Source organism: Chamaea fasciata, unplaced genomic scaffold, assembly GCF_029207755.1.
Source record: "Chamaea fasciata isolate MVZ Bird 193981 ecotype frontalis unplaced genomic scaffold, bChaFas1.0.hap1 SCAF_10, whole genome shotgun sequence".
Lineage (NCBI taxonomy): Eukaryota > Metazoa > Chordata > Aves > Passeriformes > Sylviidae > Chamaea > Chamaea fasciata.
Window position 1 is genome coordinate 10,672,222 of NW_027094095.1, and position 16,047 is coordinate 10,688,268.

The 16,047-nt window shown below is 37.7% G+C and overlaps 1 protein-coding gene across 2 annotated transcripts in view; it reads left to right on the top strand.

Annotated features, from left to right (window-relative positions):
• The window catches only part of NEK7 (NIMA related kinase 7), a 67,498-nt gene that overhangs the window by 33,622 nt on the left and 17,829 nt on the right, over positions 1 to 16,047 (top strand). For both annotated transcript variants that reach the window (XR_010722428.1, XM_066192283.1), the window contains exons 6-8: positions 5,718 to 5,826; positions 8,031 to 8,138; positions 15,332 to 15,426. Coding sequence is in view for 1 of the 2 variants with exons in the window: in XM_066192283.1 (XP_066048380.1) it covers positions 5,718 to 5,826; positions 8,031 to 8,138; positions 15,332 to 15,426 (312 nt within the window). In the remaining variant the exon portion in view is untranslated. The remainder of the gene's footprint in view (positions 1 to 5,717; positions 5,827 to 8,030; positions 8,139 to 15,331; positions 15,427 to 16,047) is intronic.

Sequence of the window (16,047 nt, forward strand, 5' to 3'; positions counted from 1 at the left end):
TTTTTTTGGAGAGAGATGCATGTAAACAAATACTGTTGAATTTAAACATGTGGCTGTGTGTTTTAAGAAGCCCCGCTCTGCAGTAACAACAGGGACAAGGAAAATGATGCAGTATTGGAAGTTTTATACTTGCAGTGGTTCTGCAAGTATATCGGTTTTCAGTAGGTGATCTCTATTTCTGAACACTCTGTCCTTGTCTTTTGCATCAGCAAAAATGTTAGGTGGAACAGAGGGACTGTAGGTGGGCAGCTCAATAAGGAAAATTGAAATGAATCCTTGCAAAGAAAGTTGGCTAAAAATACATTTATGTAAAGTGACTTTGTGCTGAGCTTTCTAAGGAATATGAGTTTAACCAGGAGTCTTACTAAGTCTGATTATTAGCATGAAAGAAATATACTAAAATGGAAAACATGAAAAATTTTCCATGAATTTTTTATGAGGCTTATTATTTCTTGTAAGTGAATGTCCTTATTTTGATTTTGTGTGAAATAAGATTCTGTTTGAGGAGATGCTTCTATCTCAATTCTGTGGTGTCTCTGCAGCATTCTTCTGTGTTTTTTTTTTTTTTTTTGTTCTATTGTTTTAAAGGAAAGACCACAGTTTAATTCTACTGACTTGTCCTTCTGATGCTAGCAAGTACTTCTGTTAGCACCATTATTTTGTGTTAGTTTTTGTACTGTATCTTAGTCTTATGTTGCTCTTGATGAAATAAAGTTTGTTGTATACTAAGATGATTAATAGAGGAAGATTGAATTTTTTGTAATTCTTTTTTGTGAATTCTGAAAGGGTAAAAAATAAATGTATGGCATCCTCAGTAAGTTGGAAAACTTATTAAAAGTTGGAAAACAAACCTGGTAAATATTTTTATTTTCCTCACTCTATTGGCTGAATACTTGCTGCTTTTGCCATGTTTGGCTGATAGATGACAAATAGTTTGGGTGGGCTTTTTTGGTATTTGTTCTCTTTTTACAAGTAAGAGACAGCTGCTACTCTTGAAATGTAGGCAAATTTGATGACACTGCATATCAAACGGAGTGAATGAATCAGGATGTGGTGGGAAGTTCTATTTTTGTGCTGCATAGAAAGCAAAGAAAAATGGCAGAAAACTTGCCATGGTCTAAATTAGCTGAATTAATCAAAGAACAGAACCAGACGAAACTCCTGGGATGCTGCATTGCTGCTAGAATTAGATAGCTTTTAAAACAGAAAACAAGACTTGGGTCCAGACTTCCTTTCTATATTCATGAGTCTCCAAAATATTAGGATGTTGCAGCCCATCTTCTCTGATCTGTCTTTCTGGCCCTGCATGCCCTTGCCTGTTGTGGTTTGTTTCTGTTGTATTTACAGAGTGAGAACTCTTGCTTGTGCTTCCATAATTTCCTATTATGGCTGCTTGACCTCCTCTTTCCTCTTTGTTCTTCCTGCTCGTCCATATTAAAAACAGCTCCCAAAGAAGCACTGTCTGAAGTGGTCAAGAGCTTTATTGTGTTACTTGTAAGTTCTGTGTAATCATTTTTGCATCTCTTTCCTCTTGATGCAGTTCAGATTTCTTCCCACTAGTATCTGGTTCTTGAATCACTGTGTTATAAGTCTATACAGTAAAATGTAAAAATCTTCCATGCTTTATGTTTTTGTAAGCTGTAAATGCAGTCATGAGAACAAAAAGATGTGAGCGATATTCTTATTAAATCATGAAAGGAAGGAAGGAATCTGTTAAAAGTACTGAAATCATGATTCTATTTTACTTTTCTTCCAAATACTGTGTTTCAAAAAACAGCTCTAGGCTATAGCATGTGCAGGGAAAAATTCAGATATGTTCTTGTGGGCTTGTTTGACAGTTCCACAGTTCTTTTCTTTTTTTGAGTAATGACTCTGCAAAATTGTTTGGATGATCAATTTATCAGCTCTCTGCAGGAGAACTTCATAAATGTCTTGCTTTCTTTAGTTCAGTTAGCTTCTTAAACACTTACTGTGTTGGGTTTTTTTCTTACTTTTTCCTATTTTTTCCTCTGTTCAGTGAGACCCAAACTAGACTAAATTGAACCTTGAAATCCTTCGGTACACCAACATCGGAACTGAAAGATAAATTTCTTCCAAGGGTGGTTATTGAGATGTTGGCAGTCATGTCTGAGTTTCCAGTTGTGTGGAAATAATCTGTGTTCACTCTCTCTACTCATCTGCAGGAAATCTTAGTTTTCTTATAAAATCCAAACATAGTCCTGTGTGTTTCCTTTAAGGATTGTCTGAATTGTGCCTTTTAAGCCTAGGTAGGACCAACTGCTGACTGCTGTCACTTTTACTTTTGGAGTTCGACCTTTAAAGCATCATCTTTAGAAACTCAGTATACTATAATTTCATGTTGATTTCAGACTTTTTTCTCCATCGATCCTTTACATTTTGTTTGTCAAGAAACTGAATGGCATTTATTATTTAGGTGCAGGGAAGCTATATTTAATTTCATTAGGATGAAAGCATTTGGAGAATATTTAATTTTTCTTTTAGCAATCCATTAGAGAACCAGCAGAGTTCTGTTTTCCTACAATGAAACTGCTCAGTCATTCTGTAAAAGGGATGAAAAGATGAGCTGGTGATACAGCCTGCCTGTCTTTTAAAGGTCTTTAAGGCATTTGATTAGCAAATTTATGACCACCAAAGTCCAGTTCTGTTATATGACCGAATTGCAGTTTTATCCACAATGTATTGACGTTGTGGTGACTCTTCAAAGTAGTTTGTGATTCCATTCTCAGATGGAGATGGAAATTTCATGGGATATGGCTTTTGAAACAAATAATTCTTGCTGGGAGCAGCCTGCTGCCAAAGCATGCCTGGTGTTCTGTTTACCTGATAAAGCACTGGCTTGCAGCACTGCCCAAATTTTTAATGCACATGTACAAGCAGCTCCCTTTTTGCCCAGTTTCAACTAGTTTGGGATTGATCTTTCACCTCAAACAGGATCATGTTTTTTTAATGTCACACCCTAGAAGGTCAGTGGTCTGAGGGACATCAGGACTGTCCTTTGAGCCTAAGACAGGTGGAAAAAGGAGAATAATAAAGCGTTGAAGATAAGAGCACTTCAGAGAGCTGTATGTCAGGCTGTATTCCTCTGGGGGTGAATCTGGGCAGGTAATGCCAACCTGGGTACAATGGGAGGGAGCTGTATGAAGCTACCTTGGTGGTGTGGACCTTAGAATGCTTCAGGCACTAAGCAGTGGATTAGTTTCAGCATTGACTGTGGTGCTGCTATGCCGTGCTACAACAGAGGTTAAAATTATTGTTGCAGCATCATATCTTCTGCATTTTGGCTTCCCTATAGGGAGGGAGCAAACTCCACAATCATTAGAACTGCATTTTGCATTGTGGACTGTTGTAAAATTAGGGAGAAAGGAGGGGATCCTGCTTTGAATACAGTTCATGTGTGCTATATGAATTTAATTATGCTGTTTGGCATAAAAATAGGTTTGCCTGTGTTTTCCATCTACTTACATTTCTTGTTAAAAGGTAAGGTTCTAAACAGAAATGGAATTTTCCTTTATTGACTTTTCTCAGAATTAACTGTGCCTGCTGGATTGTCTCCTAGAAGTGTACAACTTGTTTCGATAGCTAGTTTTGCAAAATTCATCTTTTTGGTGGTGTCTTTTTTGTTACTGTTTTGCCTATTGGACAACAGCGTGAGAAAAAAATTGAGAATGTGTATTTTGAGGGAAGAAGATAGAGTCATTAATTACTGAACAACATAATGTTCACTGAGTTTATTTTAAAGATAATTATATTATTTTTAAACCCATACAAATGAAAACGCTGTTTCTTTGTTTAGTTTTAAACATTGTTAGCGTATCTAGCAGCTTTCTTTTCCATTCTCTTTAGATGGATAAATTCTCTGGGGTTAAGTAATATCATTGATGCTTTCAGGAGGAGGTTATTATTGTTCTGCAAAATTATTAGTGCCTTCAGCAGAATGAGACCACGTCTGACGCTCTTCAAGTTGCATCCTTGCTCTGTAAAACTGAAGCCAGTTTTTTAGTGTGCATCAACTACAGTGCTAGGGATGGCAAGTGAATAAAGTGTTAAAAGAAAACTTGTACATAAATACTTTGAAAGTACACTGACGTGCTTTAGGTAAATTGGGATGGAAATGTGTAATCAAAAATCTTCCCATTTCAGGTATTTTGTGAATGGTGTTTCATCGCCGCTTGTACTTGCATTTGAGTTAAAAAAATAGCAATTCAGAATGCTTAAATAAAGTACCTAGTTATAATTATGATAATTTCAGAATGCATTTTAAATCAAGGAACTGTGCTTTCATGTACCCATACTTAGATGTATTGTGTATTTGTTTTTAAATGAAAAGAAACCTGGTCTCCATCTTCCTGTTGACATCAAACAATCCTCTGATATGCAAATCCAGCTATAGGGAGAACAGATACACAGCGTTGGTTTGGATTCAGTCCAAGACTGAAAGAAAATTATATTTAAAGATGTAATTTATGTGCTTTGCCTCATTTAAATGAAAATGCATTTTGAAATAATCCCTATAACTAAAAACATTTGGTGGAATCTTAAGATCCTTTGTACGACTGATGCATTTTGCCATAGGTAGTTTAAAAGCATCTCTCTCGTACTCCTGTGTGTCTCTAATGTGCAGATGCAGCTGTCAACTCCTCAGTGGCATGTTGTAACATAGGATGAAAATACTTTTATTTTTGAAAACTAATAAATGTTTGTTATGTGAACTTTCTTAAGGTGTTCATGAGTGTGAAGTCTGTCTGTACACACAATTAAAATACATCAAGTACTTTGCTTTCCATCTAAAATTTTGCTAGTCTTAATGTTGTTTATGTATTTTCTCCTTGTGTGTAACTTCAAAACCTGACACAATATGATTTCTTTGGAAACAGAGGCTAAACAAGCAACGATTTCTCAATCTTTTTCCTTTTAGCTGCAGAATTTATAATGATTGAACTTCTACATTTTAACATTGGCTGAATTCCAGGTTTTCAGTAGGTATCTTTGGAGGATTGTTACTCAGTTCCTGAATAAAACATTTGAAGATGATGTGTATAGCTGAGTGTAATTGTTTTGTGTAAGCTTTAACTGGCCAGTGAACAGTTACCAGTGATCAGGAATGGGTTTTTATACAGGACAGAAAATACTTGAACAGGAGTTACATCACTGTGGAATTTTCAGAAATTTCAGTTCCTTTGATTCTCCTTCATATTTTGCAGAAGTTTCTACAACTAATGTGCCCAATTCTTCTTACATGATCTTTGTGACTGTGATGCTGCTATTTATTTTTTTCTTCGTTTTAGAAAATGAGGGTATGGAAATTAATTTTGGTGTAAGGAATTCTATTTAGTTTGGGATGTTCTGTGGCACATAACCTTTATTTGTTCTGTGGCTACTTTATACTAGATTACTCTGACCACATTAATCCAACACTGAGGAGTGCTAAATACTGTATAAATCCTTTTTTGAGGTAGGAGTTTTATTTCATCAGTGTTATTTGTGACTCTGTGTGTAGACACTTATACACGTGCAGTGATGATACATAGATTAATATTTAAGGGGAAAATTTTCTGTGTCAAGAAATTTTGTTAAACCTTTCTCATTAGGTTGTGAACCTCTTGTATTTTTTAATTAAGGATTTTCTATCTTGTCTTTTTTCAGTCATTTAATACAAGTTTTAATTTTTAATATTCACTATCCATGTTTTTTTTAAGCATTTTAAGAAACAGAAGAGGTTGATTCCTGAAAGAACAGTTTGGAAGTACTTTGTTCAGCTTTGCAGTGCCTTGGAACATATGCATTCTCGTCGTGTTATGCACAGAGGTAATGCAGGATCAAAGATGATTTGTCCTTACTAAACCTTTGACTATGTGAGAATTAAGCTGGCTGGAATCAATTTTGACAGCTGAAACAATGTATGTTTCTGTAAGGTTTTATAAGTAGTAGAAAACTGAGAGAAGTTTGTGGTTATACATTTGTTGCGGTAGGCATTTGTTTGATAGCAAGTTTTTCAAAGTAAGTGATAGTTCTGTAAGTGATGGATACTCTGCCATAGCTACTTCATTTTTCTGACTCTTGTCTTCTGTCCTGTACTTATTCTTCCGTGTTTGCCAGTTGTCTTGCCTAAGTGTTGTTATCTGCCTTGCACAGATCTGTCAGTCCATTCTTTACACTTCTTTCACCTAGTTGTCTTAGAGTGTCTGCTCGTACCCTGCTTGCTCGTGATGTACAGGCCCTTCTCCTAGTCCCTTCTCTATTGGATTTTGTGCAGGTGTGAGCATTTCCTCCAATTCTCTGCTCCTTTCCACTATTTCCAATCTCTGTGTCCCAACAGCCCTTGTAGTTGCCAGCTATCCCTGTCAAGTCCTAAATTTCTTTGGCCCATTTTAAACCTCGGTGCTGCTGTCTCCTCTGGATGTAGGCTTCATTTCACCTCAAAACTCTTGAGTCAAAGAAAACAGATCATAGTATAGCTCCTTCTCAATCTGCTATTTTTTTTTTACCTTTTTGAAATCTCTCTGGTTATGGAATTGTGAGGTGCGTGTGTGCTGTCACTTTTTGGGTTCAGGTGACATTACCTGTCTTAGGTTGGTGACTCCCTGTGCTAAAATGCATCTCACTGCCTGATAGAAACAGTCCCTCGATGTCTGCTGAACTTTGTCATTTGCAGCTGGGAATTTTGCACCCTTAGCAGATGAGCTTAGATACCCCTGCCCCTGCAAATGCCTTTGCCTTGTGATTCTCCTTTTTTATTTTTCCCTTTGTGCGTTTGTACAGATGCCTGTACAAACAAATTCTTTCCATAGGGTATGAGTATCTTCCTTTAATATTTTTTACAATCAAATTAGTTAATTTCTGTGTATTTTAGCTCAAAACAAAAGGATTTAAGTTCTTTAAGCTGAAATAAGTTCAAAGCTTCTGGGTAACCTATGGCATATCTAATGATTCCATAGTTACAACCAAAAGCAGTGACAATTAAAGCTGTTTTAAAATTGAGCTGTATCTGTGTTGGATTATTACACAAAGGGTTATCCAAACTCCTGAAAACTGGGTCAGATAGCAGGAGAACATAATTGCTTCTGTCTTCCTCTAAAGCTTGTAAGGTTTTTTTAACTTTTTTACTGGAAACCTGAAAATGCTGGTGTTTGAAGGGTTATTAACCATTTCTTTTACTGTGCCTGTATCTTCTGCAACCTGTAATCCCCTCTTACCAAAGTGAACTGATCTCTGTAAGTTTAGGGCCAGGGTGGATTGCTCTTCAGCAGAGTAAAAGCTAAACTCCCTTGCCAAACAAATAACAGGTCAGTTTGTTTAGAAGGCCAACAAGGTGGGTACCTTGTTAAAAATCATGGAATGAACGTCTCTGCTCTTGTCTTTAAGGGATTGGATTAAAACTTAAACTGGATATTACTTGTGAAAAATAACTGTCTGGGGTATACCTCGTTATTTTTCTTTGTTTCTACTTGATTAGCCCAGTTCCATTGACGAGTTCACATAACCATTCTCCTGAGTAAACTTGTTTCTTTTTTTTAATGCCAGCTCTTGCAGAGAATCAGTTACCTATTTCAAATAAATAACGTGATGCCACTGTGGGTAATTTGATCAGCAAAAGTGATGAAAAATACTTTACAGTTCTTGAGAACATTTTTACACTGTTACTCAAAGCATAACAAAAGAGGTTCTCTAGTTCTAATGTAAGTTCTTCTATGTAGCTTATATAAAGTAGTAATGAACTCCCCTGTATGTGCTTCTGGACTTGGGGTGTATGAGTCTGTTTGTTTTCTTGTTTTGTAAAAAAATACTTTCTATGGCTCTTGGTTTTCTTTGCTTGAGTGATGGTTGTACTATTAAAATAGTGGATTTGAAGTTCTACATTCTGGACCCATTCTTTCTGAATAGCACTGACAAATTTTACCAATATTAGCTGTAAATAAAATCTTCTTCGGGTCTGTTATTACTAGACGAGTAGTAGCTTTTCTTGCAACCGCACTGTGACTTCTCAATTTTTAAATTTCTTTTTCTTTCAGATATAAAGCCAGCAAATGTGTTCATTACAGCTACAGGAGTAGTAAAGCTGGGAGACCTTGGACTTGGTCGGTTTTTCAGCTCCAAAACCACAGCTGCACATTCTTTAGGTAAGCCTTCTCTGAGGCACAGATGTTGAGTAGAGTCTTTTACATGGTGGAAATACTGTGCCCACTCAGGAGGAGGAAGAAAAGGGTTAGAACCAGCTGAAACTGTCCTTAAGTAATAATAAAAATATGGTCCTAAAGCTGTTCTTAATAAAAAAAGTGGTCAGCACCATGGACAAAAACAGAAACACTGTAACACTCAGGCATTACTTTCAGCATGCTTTGGGTATTTTCCCTCCTTTGTTTGCATGATTTAACGTGCTTTTCTGCCTCTGAACAAGTCTTTAAGACAACAGTGTTACCTAGAAATGCTAGGAAAAAAAGAAGGAAAAAACCATGGAGGCATTTTTTAAAAATTGACTTGAACTGTATTCAGTGTTGGAAGGAATCTGGTAATTCTGTGTGCCTGCATGAGTAGCACTAATGATCTCTTGGTCATGTGGTTTCAAAGGGCTCTCAGAGGAGCTTCCATTTTTTAAGGTGACATTTCTCAATATAAGCTTAGGTAGTTGAGGGGAGATCAGAATTATCAAAATCAGTCCCCAGACAGCTTTTTTCTATTCTTGTTTTTATAAGTTTTCTGAAATGCTCAGTTTATTCTTTGCTAGCACACAAAACTAGCAATGTATTATCTCTATTAAAAAAAGTTTCATGTAATTTTGTATCTTTTGAGTAGCATGTGAATACTAGGATGATTAAGAAGCCGTTAAAGAAGAAAAATTAAATATTTGGCCTATATTTTAAGTTTAAAAGTAGGTAATGGATGAATGACACAATCTAAGAGTATCTCTGTAGAAGAGAAAAACCTTATAGATAGAGTAACTTGTAGGAAACAAATGTAGGAATTAGTGTTCAAAATACTGTTAAGTTGGGCTTTTTAAATAAGAAAACATTCTTTTCCCTCACTGAAATGTCTGTGTTTGCTGGCTGCTGAACTCAAGCCTGTTCATTGATTGCATGTTTCTCATGTTTGTACCACATTTGACGTGGGAGTGATACATGTGTTAATGGCCAAAAATGCAATATTTTGGACAGGGAATTTTTGACACTATCCTTATTTCCCTGTCCTCCACAAAGCCTTTGGTCACTCTTTTGTGCCTTGCAGTTTTGACCATGTTTGGTGCAGACTGGTGAAGTCAAACCCATGAGTAGCTGCTGAGGTGTTAAGGGGAGCCCCAGACACAGAGTGCAGTCCTGTATTAGCAGGAGGCTGAGGAGCAGTGGAGTGCCCAGGCTGGGGATGTGCTCGGGTGCCAGGCTGAGGGTCTGAAGGCACATGTGGCACTGAAGATGTGCTGCTGTCACAGGGCTCAGTGTGTCTCCCAGAGTGCTGCTGTTCATGCTGCCCTTGTAGGGCAGTGGCCATCTCTGGCAGTACTGTGCAGAGCTTGGTTTGGGTTCCTGTGGGTGGGCTCTGCTCCTGCCTGCAGATGCAAGGAGGATGTGAAGAGGGAGCTGTAAATCCTAACCTGAGGAGGAGGAGCTCATGAATAAGGCAGAGGTCAGCAGTGAGGGTGGGATAGTGGACTTGCATTTTGAGGCACGAGTCAGGAGGTGAAAGAGGAGCAGATTGCCCCAACCCTGGATTATTTTGGCTCCTGGCAGGGGAGTGGTTGTGAGGGCTGAGCTGGAAATTCAAAGAAGCTGAAGACTGCACCAGAGTTAAAAACAGTGTAAAACCCCCCTTAGCCCTTTAAAACTCATCTCTTACAGATCCAAGAGTCGTCCAGAGAGTGGAGGAAGGAGGGGAGGATGGCAGCTTTGTTTCTTGTGTTGGTTGCTGTGTCTTGGTAGAGGAGTTTTTTCTTTTTCCCCCATCTACTCTTTTTCATTTCCCTCTTAATTATGACCTAATGTCAGAATTCAACCTAGAAAAAAGGTTTGTGTCAGCTGTTAACTTAGGCTACAGAGGAGATAGTGACTTTCTGATTTGTCATGTCACTAGCAGAGACCACTTTTTAAATTGATTTCTTCTGCAGTTTCTGGTGCTGGTTTTCTTGAAATTTCTTTCAAAGTTGTATCTTTTTTATGATTCCATAAACCTTTGGTGCACGTAATCTAGTAAATTGCAAACATATGTGTAGCAATTTATACTTGTTTACAGGCTTTATAAAAATTTCAGTAGCAAACTAGGTTCAGGCTTTCAGAGATAAAGAAATGTACTAAAATTTTAATTAGCTACAGCTTCTAACTGCTAATTATGAATAATACTGATTTAATTAGAATCTTTACTGATGGTCCATTTGAAACAAATGAAACAACTGCACTGGACAGGGAGGTTTTTTTTCATGTTCTTAATGCTTTCTGTACAGCCTTGTCAAGAATTTCCTATTGTCATGCCTATATCTTTTGGAAATGGAAGACCTTTCTTACAAAAGGGCAGTGGAAATGGAGGCATTTGGTACTGTTGATTTGATACAAACTTGACAAAATTTCGTGTTTTCAGAAGACTTTATATTAGAAAGGGGAATATGATCCAACAAAAACTTCTTACTCCTTTCCCTAGAGCTGTTAGGGTTTTCTTGCGGCTGTTGTTTTAATGGCTGAATGCCAGGCCTTACGCTCTATGGTGAAATGGCAATTGGAAGGATATCCCGCTCCTGGATATATGCGTTTTTTCTTTCTTAGCCATTCAGTGGGTGTAAAGATAAGTCTTTTCATATTTCAGCTACAAAAAGAATCACTTGATTTCTCTGCTGTGGCTGTGCTGTAAGGCTGCACAGTGTGCTGTCCAGGCAGGCAGTGCCACCAGCATGGGGATCCTTTCTTGCAGGGCAAAGGAGCAGATCTGCAATCTTCTTAAAATGCTTGAATGCAGAGAATCATCTGCATGGTATTCTGGTCTTCTGTGTTTTGACAGTATCTGTCATTTCTGTGATATTGCTGTCCCCAGCACAGACTATGTTATGTGAGGGGTTTGACTGTAAACTCACACAGGTTGTGGAGAATAAAATACCTTGTGAAAATGTGTGCAAATATTCTCCTCTCCTCTCACATATGGGTCTCTAATGCAGTAGAGGGTGTGCTGAGGTGGTGGTCTGCAGCACCATTCTGTGAACAGAATAAATTCCACTTAGATAACCAACCACACTCAGAACCTGCACCCTCAGTGTGCAGTCAGGCTGGCAGGGAGATCTGCAGCTGAGTCATTGCAGTCATTAAGGAAGCTGTATTAAAATAGCTCTTGTATTTTATGTACAGAATCGTGAGATCTCTTACAGTAGTTTGAAAGCTGAAGAGAAATTGTTGTGTTATTATGAAATAACTTAAGATATTTATAGATTGACTTCTGTAGAAGGACTGTTTGCACATTGTGGCATAGGTTACTTTGGATAAGTACAGTATTTCGGGTCCTGTCCTTGAAGATGAGCCCTTGACTTAGACATCTACTATAGCTATATTAAATAAATACAACCCCCCAAACATTATAGAATCAGTAGGGTTGGAAAGGACCTCCAGGCTGCTTGTTTGTGATGTGGTTTGTCTGTCTTCAGCATCCACACTCATCTTGTTAAGCCTGCTGTATTGAACTCTATATTACAAAATAGCTGTGATCTCATGGACACTGAGACATACATAAACTATGTCTTTTGGTTACTGAAATTTGGCCTCTTTAGCCCCCTTCCTGAATCTTACAGTTATGTATACCAGTGCATGAAATGTCAATAATGATTATGTGGCCATTTTTAAAACTACAGTCTTCTACACCTGTCCTGAATGAACCACTGCATTGTTTTGTAGGACTCAGTTTAAGATTTTACTAAGCCTGTTTTTCTCCCAGCCTAAAAGTGCTTGATAGCTTTTAGAGCTAGTAACTACTGTAGAACTCGTAACTCTGTTAGAGCACCTTATTAGATTTCATTCCACTCCTTGATGCACTTAACTTTACTCAGATGCTTTGTGAGTTGTATGTTTATCCAGGTAGTAAGATGGACTGCTGATATCATAACTCCTTTTTTTTTTTTTTTGTAATAGATTCTTTGTCTCTGATCCTTCAAATCAGCTCCTTGCTCTGTATTAACCACCATTTCCATTATGTCCAGTCCCTCTAGCAGTAACAGGAAGCTTGAATAAAGAACCAAAACTTTCTCAGTCTACAGCATCTTCAAAAGGGAGAGAGCTCCAGAGCAGAAGCAGATTCTGAGGAGACACTGTATTTGACCCAGACCATTTTCAAGGAAGTTTATGTTCAGGTTATCACAGGTTTACATATACAGTGAGCAGAATGCTGAAGTTAGTGATTTTTTTTCTTAAAAATGTAGGCACCTCAATGATTTAGCTCCTTTTCTTGTATTATCCCACTTCTGTGTCTTCAGATAAATAAAGGAAGTCAGGAAGTGGCATATCTCTATACTACTGGGATGCTGTATTTCACTTAACAGAAAAAAAGAGGTCCAGGAAGGAAATGTAGCATATAATCATACTGGTACTTGCTTACCAGCAGCACAGCTATATCCTGAGAGTGCTCACTGTGTTAAGAGGATCATTGCAATGCTTTCAGTAGTTCCTGAATGTCAGAATAATGAATCTTTTGTGTCGTGTTCTGTTAAAAACCGTTTACAAGTAGTAATGATGTCTGAATCTTCAGGTTGTTTGTGTGATTCTGTAAGTAACTTAACTAATTTCAATTCCTTTCACTAGCTGGTCATTGGGGGCTTCAGATTGTATTGTAGTGAATGTGTTACACTAGGCTAAATGCTGTAAAATGGTAACATTTGTTCTTGCTTTTCACTATCATCAATCTTTCACACTCATATCAGACCCCTAATGTATCAACAGGCTTCCCAGAGCTACTGGTTAAAATTACCTTTGCTTTTGGTAGACTATGAACCTTCAAACCTCAGTGTTTTCAGCTGCCCCCTGTGGATTCTGTGAAGCCTCTTTCTGGCACATTACTCACTGCCAGCCACTCGTGTGATACCTCAGAGCAGCAGAGGCACTGCTGCTGTAGCCTGTGAACAACCACATACCTATTAAACTATTTCTGTTGTTAGATGAATTCTGCCAACAAAGCAACAGAATACACTAAACCAGTGCTTTAATTAATGGATACAAAATGCAGCTGAAATTTTTCAGAGGCGTCCAAGCTCACAAGTCCTTGGTATGTTAAAAAAAATTCAACAGGGAAATAAAACAGTAAGATAATAAAAATATGAAACCAATTCCAAATGTTTAGTTGCAGTTCTAATCCTAAGATACCTGTCTTTAAGTGCCCACCAAAGTACTGATGTTGATACATTAGAGAACAGAGTTGCTTCTGGATCTTTTGGTAGTTATTTTGGCATTGTGGTCTACCTGTCTGCTTGCCTATTGTTTCACAGGGGAAAGACTCTTCTCTGTTGTGGGTGAATGCAAACATCCTATGAGAGTAAAAGTCTCCTGCAGTTCTCTCCTGAGCTGCCTGTCCCAAGCCTTTCCCCTTTCAAGCTGTTGCCATTTGCAGCCCCAGTTGAGAGCTGCACTGAGTGCTCAGCCCAGTGCTGGGCACAGGGCCGTGGCACCCTCTGCCTTCCCAGCGCTGGAAATCTCCCTGACAGTGTTTAGGGGGCCAGATCCATTGGAGGGTACCACATGGGGATCTCTGTCTTGGCCTGTCTGGTACAGGAGCAGTTTATGTGAGTTCTCAACATTGTTTGCCAAGGAGCAGATCAGGTGAAATTATGGGTTACCAGCAGCAGTGGCCTAACCTGAGATAAGTGGTTCTGGGTTTCCCTATCTGAGCTGGGCCCTTGAAGTAGGAAAGTTATTCTCTCTCCTCCTTACAGCCTAAGAATGTATGACATAGTTTGACATGCAGCATTTCTTAAACGTAGGGCACATTGTCAAAACAAAACCCTTAACTTTCGGAATTTATTAGAGTAAAATTATTATGTCTTATTACTTAAAGCTATTTAACCAGATCATCCATATGTGGAATTACTTACATATTCACTGTATCTCTGTTTCCAGTATTCATAGAGAGATCAATTCTGAATTGGCCTCATCGATTCAAAGAGCAGAAGTGAAACCAGATCCTTCTGTTACAATATGTGAGGTTCATACTACAAAGTACAAAATGAGAAATTGCTGATTTTAGTTGTTGGTGGTGTTGCAAGATGTTTGGTTTCACAATAAAATAAACTTGAATTGACAGAAAGCTGTGGATTTTCATCATGAGGATTCAGTGCTTTAGAAAATATTTAAACAGAATTGAAATAAAAATCTGTATAGATCTGTGACCTTTTTTGCTGTTAGGCAGTCGTTTTGAGGGATACAGAGAGAAAGTTCAGAAACAGTGCACTAGAATTGCCACTACCATTATTTTCCATAACTTCTTTTTCTTATTGCTCTGTCATGCATGTAACCATCACTCAGCTACTTCTTTGTAATGACATCTTTTATAGAGCTGAAACATCTCTCAGTATTTCATTCTTCCAAGTAACTTGTGATGCAGATCGGTAGGGTTTGATTAAAATCAAGAGGAGAGATGTTCCGGAGTATCCAATATAAATTCACTCTGGAGCAGTCCTAATAAATTCTGCTTTTCGAGAGCATTTGCAGAGCCCACAACTCTGGAGCAGGATTAAGCTGGGACAGGCACAGGTTTGGGAGCTGAACAGCCCGTGTGGAATTTAGTCCTACAGCTGATGGCTGAGTTGCCCATAGGAACCTCAGCCTCTGCTGGTTTTCCTGCCCTCATCTCTGAAGGTCCCAAATCTCACGCTCAGTTTTAATTACAGCTATTCAAAGTAGCGGTGTTTTTTAGTTTCAAAACCGGCTTTTTCAGGTTTATATATTCTCAAAGGAAGAACAGAAAATAAAATTCAGCCCATGGAAGAGAATTTCTAGCTGTTGTTTCTAGCCACAGTGATAACAGTTTGGAAGAGTAGCAGGGATGTGTGTGTGTAGTACCTTCCCCTGGTTCTCTTCAGGAGAAACAAATTATGAGATTCTGTGAAAGCAAAATTTAGAAGTGTTCTACAACTTCATAACTCTGGTAATGAGGTATGAGCAGTGAAAATAGAGCTGCATTGGATGAAATAGATACCTAATTCATGTATTTATGTCAATATGAAGTGTCCTAAGTACGAGTTGAAGTTTTAAGTGTAGCAAAATGAGAAGGATGAAAACTATTCTTCTACCAGAAAGACTGTAATTTTACTACTGCATAACGACAGAAATTTTCATTCAAAAATACTTTTGGTCTTTCTTTGCAGTTGGTACACCTTATTATATGTCTCCAGAGAGAATACATGAAAATGGTTACAACTTCAAGTCTGACATCTGGTCTCTAGGCTGTTTGCTGTATGAGGTAATAGTGATATATACAGTGAAGTTAATAACACTCTTGTACTTCCCCCTCCCCTTACATAACTTAAGCATGTGAAGTACTTTTATTTGTGTTTTACTTGAACTTGCCTTTAACTGGGCTTGCTACAAAGATTTTACAGCAATTTCTTGAAGATTGGGCATGACTGAAGGATTAATCAATGAATAATAGCAAGCACATGTAAAATTGTTCCAAGTGTTTTTATGGCATATGTTAGTTGTATGATTTTTGTTAATAAATGCATTAAGAATTCGTAGGACTGATTTGAATATGTAGGTAATGTTTTCAAAAACTGCAATGTAGTTATTTTAATACAAATTTCTTACTTTTTATAAATATTTTAAACCTAAGTAAAATGATGAAAAAGGTTTATGGTACTTCCTGCTACTAGCTTGGATGAATTCTCAATTTAATAATTTCCGCTGCACACATATGTCATTTTTCTGTTCTTCTCCTCTGATGGCTAAACTGCAATTGTTTTGTTTTCTGTATTGATACAGTTGAGATTGGTAGGTGACACATGATTTTAAATAATACTATATTTTGAGAAAATAAAGGTACAGGGCACATTGAAATATGGAGGCAAATGAAGGTGTGAAGAAC